Genomic DNA, 13,151 nt, shown 5'->3' with positions numbered 1-13,151 from the left:
AGATGCACTAAAGATTCATATGTCCTTTGTGCTTCAACCACCATTCCAGAGAACATGCGTCCATGCTGATGATGGGTTCAGCTCAATAACAATCCAAAGCAGAATGGATCTATGCATGTTCATTTTCATCATCTGAGTCAGATGCCACCAACAAAAGGTTGATTTTTTTTGGTGGTTCGGGTTCTGTAGTTTCTGCATCTGAGTGTTGCTCTTTTAAGATTTCTGAAAGCATGCTCCACTCTTCGTTCCTTTCAGATTTTGGATGGCACTTCAGATTCTTAAACCTTGGGTCAAGTGCTGTAGTGTTCTTAAAATGAACATGTGCTGAGTCATTATCCAAGACTGCTATAACATGAAATATATGGCAGAATGCAGATAAAACAGAACAGGAGACATACAATTCTCCCCCAAGGAGTTCAGTCACAAATTTAATTAATGCATTGTTTTTTTTAATGAGCATCATCAGCATGGAAGCCTGTCCTCTGGAAAGGTGGCCGAAGCATGAAGGGGCATACGAATCTTTAGTATATCTGGCACGTAAATACCTTGCAACTCCAGCTACAAAAGTGCCATGCGAACGCCTTTTCTCAATTTCAGGTGATATTGTAAATCAGAAGCTGGCAGCAGTCTCTCCCGTAAATGTAACCAAACTTGTTTGTCTTAGCGATTGGCTGAACAAGAAGTAGGACTGAGTGGACTTGTAGGCTCTAAAGTTTTACAGTTTTGTTTTTGAGTGCAGTTATGTAACAAAAAAAATCTATATTTGTAAGTTATTCTTTCATGATAAAGAGATTGCACTACAGTACTTTTGTCTGAGGTGAATTGAAAAATACTGTTTCTTTTATCATTTTTACAGTGCAAATATTTTTAATCACAAATAATAATATAAAGTGATCACTGTACACTTTGTATCCTGTGTTGTAATAGAAATCAATATATTTTAAAATGTAGAAAAACATCCAAAATATTTAATAAATTTCAATTGGTATTCTATTGTTTACACTGCAATTAATTGCTATAAATGTTTTTAATCATGATACATTTTTTTAGTTAATTGCTTGAATTACCTGCCATTAATCGACAGCCCTAGTATTTATGCACGGTAGTTAAGTCATCTCTTAGTCTTCTTTTTGATAAGCTAACCATTTTGAGCTCTTGATGGCTCACATTGTAGGGCATCTTCTTCAGCTCTTGAATCATTTTTGAATGAATTCTTTTCTGCACCCGCTCCAATTTTTCAATATCCTTTTAAATATGGGGACAACAGAACTGTGTGCAGAATTCCAGTACTGGTCTCACCAATGCCATATACAGAGGTAAAATTCCTTCCTCTCTCCTCTGTTTATACATCCAAGAATCACATTAGTTCTTTTTGCCATGATAGTACACTGGTAGCTCACGTTCAGTTGCCAGTCCACTATGACCCCAAGATTTTGTCAGAATTCTTTCAGTGCTCCAGGACACAGTGCCCCATTTTGTAGGTCTGACTTGCATTTCTTGCTCCTACGTGTCTAACTCTGTATTTGGCTGTATTAAAACACATTTTGATACCAATGGTATGTAGCCACTATCAGAAAGCAAAATTTGTATGAATTTCCTGGAATTAAGAACAGCTCGATCTGCATTAATTTCATTTAAACAAAGACTGAGATGAACTGTCATAGTTCAGGACAATATTATAGCAATGTCCATTAGGAAGAGAAATGGGAAGAATTAGATCTGCTGGCCTGCACAAAGAAATGATGACTCTTGTGGAATGGGAAAAAGAAAATATGCATCAGCAATTCATGCAAAGAGGTCACTAATGTGGCTCAGGTGGCAAACAAGAAACCAGGAAAATTGGAGTTTGACAAATAACATTCAAATAAACAAAACAAACTATTCAGAAGGCCAAGACTATCCTGTTTTCATCAGGCTCCAACAACTGTTCTTTTGCAGGCACAGAAGCAAGGGAGTCACATCAGAGGACCCATTGTCAAAGAGATGGCAAAAATACTTTATTGTATCTGTTCCCTCTGGTCCCATTAATCCACAGAAACTCTGGAAGGATGGACTCACTTTATTGATCAAACAGGTCTTGGTATTTAAACCTTTTAGTTAGCTATACTCATCTGGCTTCGTCTGTCTAACAGTCAAGGCTTTTTTTTAAGTGTCTAATGTTACACAGAGATCCATACAGTTTATACCTGACACAATGATTACTGGGCAAAGTCACTATGCACGGCTTCTCAAAGTGTCATTGGTAGATTCTAGAAAAGTCCACCCAGGCATTATTTTGAGCAACATGTGATAAATGTTCGTCACATCACTTAATGCATTACTGGCAGGTGTTCAGATCCTATAATGATGTGCACAGTATAAGAATTTATATATCGAATAGAATTGAAAATACTGCTATCATAAGAAAAGTCTCAGCTAACCAGGTATGCATGTATGGCTAGGGTTCAAACTCTGGTATAATTAGATCAGCCCTAAGGCTCCAATTCAGCAAATTGTTTAAGCGCTTATGTCAAGGTTCCTCCCCCACTCTGAACTCTAGGGTACAGATGTGGGGACCTGCATGAAAAACCTCCTAAGCTTATCTTTACCAGCTTAGGTCAAAACTTCCCCAAGGTACAAAATATTCCACCCGTTGTCCTTGGACTGGCCGCTACCACCACCAAACTAATACTGGTTACTGGGGAAGAGCTGTTTGGACGCGTCCTTCCCCCCAAAATACTTCCCAAAACCTTGCACCCCACTTCCTGGACAAGGTTTGGTAAAAAGCCTCACCAATTTGCCTAGGTGACTACAGACCCAGACCCTTGGATCTTAAGAACAATGAACAATCCTCCCAACACTTGCACCCTCCCTTTCCTGGGAAATGTTGGATAAAAAGCCTCACCAATTTGCATAGGTGACCACAGACCCAAACCCTTGGATCTGAGAACAATGAAAAAGCATTCAGTTTTCTTACAAGAAGACTTTTAATAAAAATAGAAGTAAATAGAAATAAAGAAATCCCCCCTGTAAAATCAGGATGGTAGATATCTTACAGGGTAATTAGATTCAAAAACATAGAGAACCCCTCTAGGCAAAACCTTAAGTTATAAAAAAGATACACAGACAGAAATAGTTATTCTATTCAGCACAATTCTTTTCTCAGCCATTTAAAGAAATCATAATCTAACACATACCTAGCTAGATTACTTACTAAAAGTTCTAAGACTCCATTCCTGGTCTATCCCCGGCAAAGACCTAGCATACAGACAGACACAGACCCTTTGTTTCTCTCCCTCCTCCCAGCTTTTGAAAGTATCTTGTCTCCTCATTGGTCATTTTGGTCAGGTGCCAGCGAGGTTACCTTTAGCTTCTTAACCCTTTACAGGTGAGAGGAGCTTTCCCCTGGCCAGGAGGGATTTCAAAGGGGTTTACCCTTCCCTTTATATTTATGACAGCTTACTTAAGTCCATCCTACTCAGCAAAGTACATACGCACGTGCTTAACTTTAATCACATTCTGACGTATTGTTGAAGTTAGTGGAACTTAAGCACGTGGCTAAGAGCTTTGCTGAATTCTGATGGACTGCTGAATCAGGTCCTAACTTAGCTAATGGAAGTAGGATGTTAAAATTCCTACATGATGGTCTAAAAGGATATGACAGACTAATGCCACAATGGCATTGCAAGTCAGTATGCTCAACAAATGCCTGTGTTTTCAGCATTGACAAATCTGGTTTCTTAAGTGAGCCATGGTGAATGATTAATCCACAGAAAATTCACAAGTGCTTGCTGGTTAGTTTGAATTGTGCATTGAAAAATGCCCATAAAATACCCATTTGAACTACTTCTTAAGGTAGCGTCACCACCTCCTTTATTATCATTAAAATATTCCTCTGTGGCAATAACTTTATCCAGAAGAAATTTCAAGACTAGGCGCATTATCTATTGAAAAGCAATTTAGTAGTTTCCATTCAGGCAAGGTAGTTTTAAGAAAAAAACCGAAGTTTACTCCGAAGGCAATTGCAATCTTCCATAGATCTCAGGATATTATATTACCTTCATTCTTTTCGAATCCACAGCATAAGAAAGAGAAAGACTGACATAAATTGGATGTTCGAAGAGCTCTGAAGATAGACATCAGAAGGACTCAAGAGTAAGGAAAGATCTCAGAATTATTTGTTCTTTTCCATCTTAAAGTAAAAGAGAACAAAGCATCAAAGGCATCAGTAGTGAGGTTCAGAGGTTCAAAGTCAGTACTGTATATCATATTGTATAAAGAAAATGGTTTGGCAACACCAAAAAATCTAAAGTCACATTCTGTGGGAGCAGTACTGACATTGTGGTTAGAAAGATCCTTTGCTCTGTAGAAAATAAATATGGAAAGTTTACTATACTAGGCGCTACACGTTTTATCTGTTGGAAACATTTGGCAGGTGAGTTCTGCAGTCCATGGTGGCTCAGTCGTGGATGGTGGACAAAATTAATGACTTTGACTTGTGCATTCTAGAGCTGGATTCTGCATTCCTTTTAGGCTTCAATAGGAGTTCTGTCTGTGCAAGGAGTGCAGGATCAGATAGATACATGTAATTCATCTTATCGGTTTTATTCTTATTCTTTCAATAAGATGGATGTGATCAGGATCCAGACAAGAAAATTTGTTCTTATCTGATAATCTCTTATTCATTCTCCAGTCCACACTGGAGTTTTAATGGGATTAAGATCAAATATTTAAGAATGTTTTTAACTGTAATCTTTTGGGATCTGATTCTGTTCCCAGACTACTTTTACACTGGAGTTACTCCTGGTCTGTACCAATGTAACAGAGTTCAGAATGTGATCCTTTGACTCTGTATATGGATCGGGATAGTCTTTTATTACACTGGAGTAGAAGTGGTTATTAGATATCTCTGTATATTGCTTTGGAAGATTTCATACTGGAATGCAAAAAGATAATTACAGAAAACCCAGGGGTAGACAATTTGATACCTACCACCGTTACTGATGGGGAGAAAAACCCTATTGTTAGAATTGGTGAACACAGTAAGTAGCAGAAATTATAAGTTATGGCTGCACCATTTATAAAACACTAAACCAAACCTATATTCATTATATATACAATTCATAACCCTAGTTCATTGGAACCTGACCTGGACAAATCATCTTAGCTGTTTCTGCTATATTGAAATAAAGTTCTTCAGCAAAAAAAGGAATATGTATATGCACACACACACTCCTTGAATGTCTTAGGATATATTGCAGCTATTTATAGGAAAAGATACATATAACCCCCTCCTTTGTCTGAGAGCTGAACATTTTGACATTTCTCTCAATACAAATGGAATTGCTCAGCAAGTCATCGTCGTGGGTGTGACTGGGAGATGGCAATTGAAAGATATTCTTCTGCTTCTCATTTCTCTCATTGATTATTTTATGAGAAACGAACAATTGCTTTTCATCTCCTGCATGACCACTGATAATCAGGAACACTTGTTGATAGTGATTGCAATGGTAAAGTTATATTTCCAGGATTTAGAATCCCTAGTAGACTGTTTTCCAGCATTTCATTGGTGTTTCGCAATTTTTATTTGTACCAGCATGAACATTCAATCAGAGATGTTAGAGGAAAAGACCTCTTAGGTAGTCTAGCCCATCCCCCTCCTGCCAGTGCACAAGTGTTCCTTACAGTACATTTCTAAGTGCTTTATCCATAAAATATGGATGGATAGAGAAATAGACATGTAGAAGTTCAGGGATTATTAAAATACCTGTTTGAATATTGTAGGAGTGTATTTGACTAAAAAAAAAAATTTCTCCCTCGGTCCTTTTGTGGCTCTTTGTCCTTTTGTTTCCCACTTTCCCCAGAGTCTGCCCCTTCCTGCTTCCCTCTCACCTTGCTATGACCAATGGGAAAAGATTATTTTTTAAAAACACTGCTTTCGATCTTAGCATCGTGTTTCACTTGTGGGACACAGGCCCAATCTTTGTTATAAATTTTTCCCCTTACTGCAGGATTCATTGTTTAAGACAGCATAGTCTTGTAGTGTAGATAGGACCGAACCATGTTTTAATTGTGCTCCCCAAGGTATGGATTCCAAGGCTCGAGCATGCTTCAGGAATATTTTGGAAAATGTGACTTAGTTCCTTCTACACTGCAAGATTAAACCATTTTTTCAAATTTCAGGCAATAGGTTGTGCCTGAATACATTAGATTTTCACACTGCAGACAGGGCTTTAGTCGGCCTGCCACCATTTCTTTGCTGCACTGAGCTCACTCTTTGACTAACCTAGTTTCGTTTCAGTCAATAAAGATCCTGTTTCACTCAGATGGACCAAAGTTGGTGGGAGCAGCACAGTGATAGGAGTTAATGGTGCTGGTGGTGGTGGGGAAGTGATTTGGGTGTTGGGTTTTGGGTGGGGAGGGATTGAGAGGTGGGTTGCAGGCAAGAACCGATGCTAGTGAAATGGGACATTTGGAGGTACTACTAACAGGTGGTGGGGCAGGTCAGGGATTGTTTCAGGAACCTGGGAGGGCAGCAGTGGAGTGTTTGGGTCTGAAAGAATCTTAAAACTTGGCAGTTGAAGAGTCAGAGCACATTTTTCTACCGTTTTGCCCAGTCTAGGTTAAATGTGTGAAACAGTGGGATTTCTATCAGTTCCCTTGGGGGAAACTTTCACAATCTAAAAAATCTTCTCTTGATCTCACTCCCATGTACACCAAATCAGGATTGTCCATTCAACAATGGGTGTCTATTTGCCTTTCCCGCAAATGTGTAGGGTTGTAGTCCCTAATAACGAAGCTGCAAGAGCTAAATGCTCCTTTCCCGTGGAAAAACACATCATCAAAAATCTGTGCAACATGTGTGCAGCTTCCTGGAAGAGACAAAGGGCACAGTCTTCAAACACTAAGGATTCTTGAGAAAATCGGGCTCCCTCCTTGTAAATCCTGGGGCAGCCTATGGAAAGCCCACCCTGCTGCAATACTTCCCCGGAAACTATGCTACCAGTTCATTTTCTCTGCTTCTTAAGCCTTGTATGTTCTCCACCTACCAAGAGAGCTAAAAGGCATGGATGGGGAGATTAAATGCTGCTTTCATCATTAACTCTTGTGTGGGTTTCAGCCAGAAGAGAAGAACATGCCATGTAGTGCATAGATCAGCCCCCAAATCTCCCAACAGCCTACTGTTAACAGAGGAGAGTATCTGTAGCCTCCTGGGAAGCATGCTACTGATATTTCCTTTTCTGCTGGTTATGTTACCACTCCTCTTTCCTCTCTTTTATTTATTGCCACACTGCATAACAGAGGAGAGTATTTGGCCCCAAGCAAACACCCTAGTTAAATAAATGGTGGAAGTTCACAGCTCCCTGGGTGCTATTGCGTCAGTCTGTCTGTGGACTCAACAGGATAACCATGCATCAGTTTACATTATCCAGGCTATCTTCTCAACCAGAAGAGCTAGAAACTTTATGTTAATAAAAGCGTAGATTCTGGATAATACAATACAATCTCTCCAAAGACCCTAAATCAGCAATTACATCTGCATTTCAACGAACATGGAGGAGCAATGTCTCAGTTGATAATGCAAACAGGATGAAAATAGTTATTTAAAACTGCATAAAATCAATACTTTGGGGAAAACAAGTCAGCTGTGTTTATACTCTCTGTGCATAGCACACACTTTGTTTCTTTGAGAAATCATAGGAAAGCACGGATTGTGTGTGAGGTAAAACAGCAGATCGTACACTGTATGAGAGAGAAATGGAGCATTTTAGGTTCCTGTTGAGGGAATATAAATTATACTGAGGTTGAGATATTTTTATGTTGTCTGGAGTCAAATCAGTATTCTCAGTCAAGAATTGCTGCACAGCCATCATTTGTAATGAGAACAGTAAGCCTAAATCCACGCCGTTGGTGTTGAAAATTTTCCTCTAAATGCTTAACCCTTCAGAGTGGTGGGATTATTTGTAAGTGTCCATATGGAGGGGTGTGTACATAAATATGCATACCCATTATTCTCATGCATTCAGGGTACAGTGCATTTGCACATGTTGTTCTAAGAAACGGGGAACAGAAGTCTCTGGGAAACAGGTAGTTGTTGCACATATACAATATGAAAACAGTAGGTTAGATTGGATTAAACTTCGTGTTTCTGCAAATGCTGTGCTGTTTATTAAGTGTTGCTCTGGGGGATTTGTAACCCCCTGTAGTATAGTGGTCATATTTGTTGATTAAATAACCGGACAAACTTGGCACACACACTACCCCAATGAAGGCATTCCTATGTGGGGAACAGGGACCATGGGGAGTTTCACAGTGCTTGTTCCTAGTCCTCTCAGGGGGACTAATTTGTTCCCAAACTGAACTGGCAGGAGACTTGTCCACTAACCACACAGACTTTGTAAGATCCATTCAGATCTCAGGACAGAGAGAGGAAGCTGGACTGCCTCTGTGGAAGCCAAGTGTTGCAGCACTGCTCCATTGGCTATCTGGTCTCCTATGGGTAGCATGGCTCCATGAAGTCTCCAGTGTTATACACCAGGAACCTCCACCCTCCCGCCCATTTGGGATTATGGGCTTGGCAGATGTGATCTAATCTGATCAGAGGTAGTAACTCTTTGATGGATTTCTGCTTGGAAATTCATGTAGTGGAGCCAACCATACTGTTTCTTTGTCTTCTTTCTTCCGCCAGCCCATTCACCTAAGGCTGCAAAGCCCATACACTAGGAAGGGACTTTCCACTTGGCTGGGGTTGAGAGAAGGATTTGGGATGGGGAAAAGGGGCTTTTCAGTCTCATTTTACACCCTCCACTTCAGAGGTTAGCCTGCAGTCCACTCTTCACTCTTTTCTGAAGTTACAGCCAGCTAAATATGTTAGCAAGTGAGAAAAGCAGTGAAGTATGTTTGCACAGGTTTATTTAACATTGCTATTGAAAAACCTTGGATGTTCGTTCTGTTTTCACTGCAATAATTACAGATGTAATATTTTTAAAAAATTACAATTTTCCATAATTTTTTTTTAAATGTGTGAGCCTTATTCTTGATGCCCATGGTTAAACTCTGTATCTTTGTTGTGTGAATTCATCAATATGAGATTTTGAATGTATAATTTAATCTCTTTGGTTGTTATATATTTGGAGGAGATTAACTTCTTATTTGTCTAATGTTTCTCTGCATGATATTCCAGAACAAAGAGGTGGAGAAATGAATTTTGAATTTAATTTTCTATATAAAAATGTAAGAAACCTTGAAAGATGTGTTACGTTACCTGGCCCTTGATTAGTACAGTACTTGCTCCACAGTAAGGTTATTAAATATGAGTGGTGATGACAATAGCAGATTTACGGACATTAAAGCCCATATAAGCTTTCTCCAAAAGGTTACATAAAAACTAATCTAAAAATTCTAATCTTAACAGTATTAAAAATTACTATTATTGCTCCTGTATCCCATAGCCTCTGAATTTCTTTTATTTGATTAATCTCCGTCCTATGTGAGTGCCTGTGTGTATACATATATGAATTCCCTTTAACATACATTGATATATATACATGAAAATATTGATTCTACTTAGTTCCACCAAGTGGATATTGTTTTAGGGCCTTGGACATTCATTATGTGAAGAGGAAAGACAGGTACTGCTTTTGTACACTGTATTGACTCGTGTGCGCCTTGCTATTTCCATCAGTGTGACATTCTGTAAAACCCAGTAGTTGTACTCAAGTTTACCATCCAGTTCTCAGGTGAGCAGATGGAGGGTGGGGGGGAAATATTAAGCTTGCAATTTGGGTAATAATAGAAACACTGGCATTTTAAAGCTCATGCAGCTGTCACTTAAACCTCTTTATTGTCAAATTCATTTGTCTCACCCCTGCATCTATGTAGAACAGCAAAATATTCTCTGCAGGACAATGTTAAAAGCTAGATTCTGATACAGATTTACTTTGCAAAACCACATACAGTGGTAATACTGGTTGATTTCAGGTCATCATGCTTGTGTCACGAGTGATTCCCTAGGATGCTGCATCGGATCCCTCATTACCAATAGAAAGAATGCCTGCAGGAACCTCAGGCTTTTTTCTGAGCAGGACAACAAGCTTCTGTAACATATTAAGAGTCAAATTCACCACTGGCACATTTGGTTACAGATTTTTGGAGTCAGAGTTTGGGGTGGATTTTTTACCACCCTTGCGGTTATCTGTGGAAGGATCATATATAGCCCTTTCATTTTTTCTTGGATTATAAACTCTAAACTGGTACTCCCTCAGTCCAACCCTGAATCTGGCATTCCTTCTCCCAATTCCTCACCTGGGAGCAAATTCATTTCCTCAGTTGTCTCTTCCCTCTATAAATGAAGAGCAGTTGCTCCTGCTCTGAGCTACTCCTGACTGTTGGGCACACTCTAGCTACAGCATATAAAAGAGCATCCACAGAGGCTGAATGTAAGTGGGCTAGACCACTATGGAACACAGTAGCACCAGATTTTCAGAAGAGCTCAGAACCCTTCAGTTTCCGTCTGGCCACTTCAGTTTAGGACCTAACTGGGAGCTGAGTGCTTTTGAAAATTTGGCCCTTAAAGTCAATCAGACTAAATTTTGCATTTTGTTTGGGGTTTTTTTTGTTTGTTTTGAAAGTTTTAGTTTGCACTGTCAGGTAAGAACCAACCTGGAAAAATTAAAAAGAAAATGTCTCCACAACAGATTGTTCACCTTTCTCTTCTCTAGAGAGCATGGTGTGAGTGCAATTTCTGCATTAGTAAAATGCTAAGAAAATTGGTAATGTGGATTCAGAATGAACCTCAATTCCAGTTCTGAAAAAAAAATGGAATTTGATTGTATCATCCCAGGACATCCTATTGTTATTTCTGAAGGAAAAATAGCATCCAGCCATATGAAGTAAACTATTATGTTTCTTTTCCTGATTACATTTCTCTAAACACCTTCTAACTCAATACATTTCCATTATCTCTCTGTTTTTCAGCAAGCAGCAGTTTGATAGGGCACTCAGTGTGAATCTCTTATTCAGAATCTTGTAACCAATGTGTATAGGGTTGGCCTGCCAGTATTTTACAGAGATAACTATAGTGATCAGAAAGTAATTCTGTCCTCCTTGAAAGCACAAGCAGCATCAAGGGAGATGAACTCACACCCCAGTTCCAAGCACCCTGAACTTTGCTGAAGTTCTGATTTATATCTAGACATTGTGCCTGCTCCTTTCTCTAAAACATGCTGAACCAGACACCTAGAACTGAACCTTAACCCTGAACCTTGGGGAAGTTCAGCTCCAGTTCCAAGTGTAAGCTTTGCTGCTAAGGCCAGTCTCCAACGAAAAGGTCTTTCTGACCGGGCATAGTAGTAATTGCACTCTGATACAGGTGTCCCAGATTGAAACTCTCTGAGAGAAAATGCATAGTTAATGCAATGGCTATAGCACATTCTTCTTCCGATGGTAGAGTCACAGTTTCTTCAAAAGTGTTTATTTTCATTGTTGTTCTCAGAGGACAATAAGTCCATTCTACTGAACAGCAAGGAAAGTTACTTTAGACCTCTGAAATGGTATACCTTTTGTCTCACAGATTTCTGCAGTGTTCTACAGCTCTATGCCGCAGAGCTATGGAATTCAACACTGTGTTCCCTAAAGCTTATAATTGGGCTGCCTCAGACATGATACATATAATCTCCGAGCCATTTGACCCCATATTGTTATATGCGGTCAGGTAGGAGCAATGCAAGTTTCAGGTGACCCTATCATGTGACTGAGATCAGAGGTCAGCAACTCCTAACTGTTCAGCTGTCAGGGTAGCCCATTCATCACCATTGTTATGTAACTGACATGCTAACAAATAGACCTGGGTATAAAATTGTTCTCAGCATTCTACCTGATGGCCTTAAACCTTAATTGGTGGCAGTAAATTTTCACATGTTAACAACTACTGTGACCAGACAAGTGCCTGGAGCGAAGGGAAGGATAAAATTAGGCCTATCATAATTTGTTAAATTGTTAATGTCATAATGGACACCCACCTGGTTAAGTGGATAAATGCTTTCTCTTTACAAAGCTTCCCCTAACCCCACTGTATCATGTCAGGCACTTTTATCCTCACACCTTTCGATTTACCATGAAAATATAGTACAAGATCATTTATTTTAATGGCAGATGTTACAGTTTTGATACTTTCTAAGGAATTTATCCCACTCCCCGATCCATGACCAAAGATGAAGGACATTGTCCACCATCAAACTAAGTCTTTACGTAAAAGCAATGCTTTTCATGTTCTTTACCAAGCAAATCAGTCTGTTTAGCAAATCAGATTTAGTTTTCTTTCTAGACATTTTTAAATAAAAATGATAAAAGATTGTATGTTGTGATTGCAAGTTACATCAGCTGATTTACTCAGATGAGATGCAAGGCCAAAGAACTGATTGCTATCAGACATTAAGAAAGTCTGGATTTTTTTTTAAAGGCATGTAAATTTCAGTGTCCTGGCCAAATTTCAGCTTGGGTAATTGCATCTAGTTTATAATAGTCTCTCTGCAGTTTCCGCTGGATATGATATTTTTTATTGTTACCTGGGGCCATTGTCAGGGTTGCTGTTTGCTGGTAAACATTTAGGGTGAAATCATGGGCCCGTTGAAGTTCATGGAAGTTTTGCCATTGACTTCAATGGGTCCAGGATTTCAACCCTGATGCTTATCACCCCAAAAGTAGCTGCATTATACTGGCAAGAGAGGCATTTTGTGTGTGTGTGATTATTGAGATTTACTCACCTGAGTAATCTGTACTCATGTAAATAGTCTCATATTTTGCTATAGGTTTGAGCACATAAATATATATATAATTCAAGAGAGAAATGCATTCTCTGATAAAATGCTAAGACAGCAGGTTCAGAATGAACTGGAATAATCTTAAAAGTCAGTGGAACTATTCATCTGTCATAATTACTCAGGAGAGGAAAGATTTGAAGGCTCAGGACCTAGGCCACAATCCTGCAAGGGGAACTGTGTATATAGATGCCTATGCTTGTGCAGAGCCCTGTTGAACTCAGTTGGACTCTGTGCTGGAGCAATGGTTAAACCATGCAGACCTCTTTGCATGGGCAGGACCCAACTTGGTAAGATCTCTGTGAATCTTCATGCTGTCTAAAGAGAACATTATTATTCAGAACAGTGTACATG

At 39.2% G+C, this 13,151-nt stretch overlaps 1 protein-coding gene across 6 annotated transcripts in view; it reads left to right on the top strand.

The window, feature by feature from the left end:
• Nucleotides 1–13,151, top strand: part of FTO (FTO alpha-ketoglutarate dependent dioxygenase) — a 330,710-nt gene that overhangs the window by 311,193 nt on the left and 6,366 nt on the right. Inside the window, exon 9 of one of the 6 annotated variants that reach the window (XM_077830854.1) lies at nt 4,061–4,134. The exons of the other annotated variants lie outside the window; for them this stretch is intronic. Coding sequence (XP_077686980.1) covers nt 4,061–4,109 — 49 coding nt within the window. The 3' untranslated portion in view covers nt 4,110–4,134. The remainder of the gene's footprint in view (nt 1–4,060; nt 4,135–13,151) is intronic. 6 annotated transcript variants of the gene reach the window in all.

Source organism: Eretmochelys imbricata, chromosome 12 (assembly GCF_965152235.1).
Source record: "Eretmochelys imbricata isolate rEreImb1 chromosome 12, rEreImb1.hap1, whole genome shotgun sequence".
Classification (NCBI taxonomy): domain Eukaryota; kingdom Metazoa; phylum Chordata; order Testudines; family Cheloniidae; genus Eretmochelys; species Eretmochelys imbricata.
Note: the sequence above shows the minus strand (reverse complement) of the source record. Positions and strands in the feature narration are given on the sequence as shown.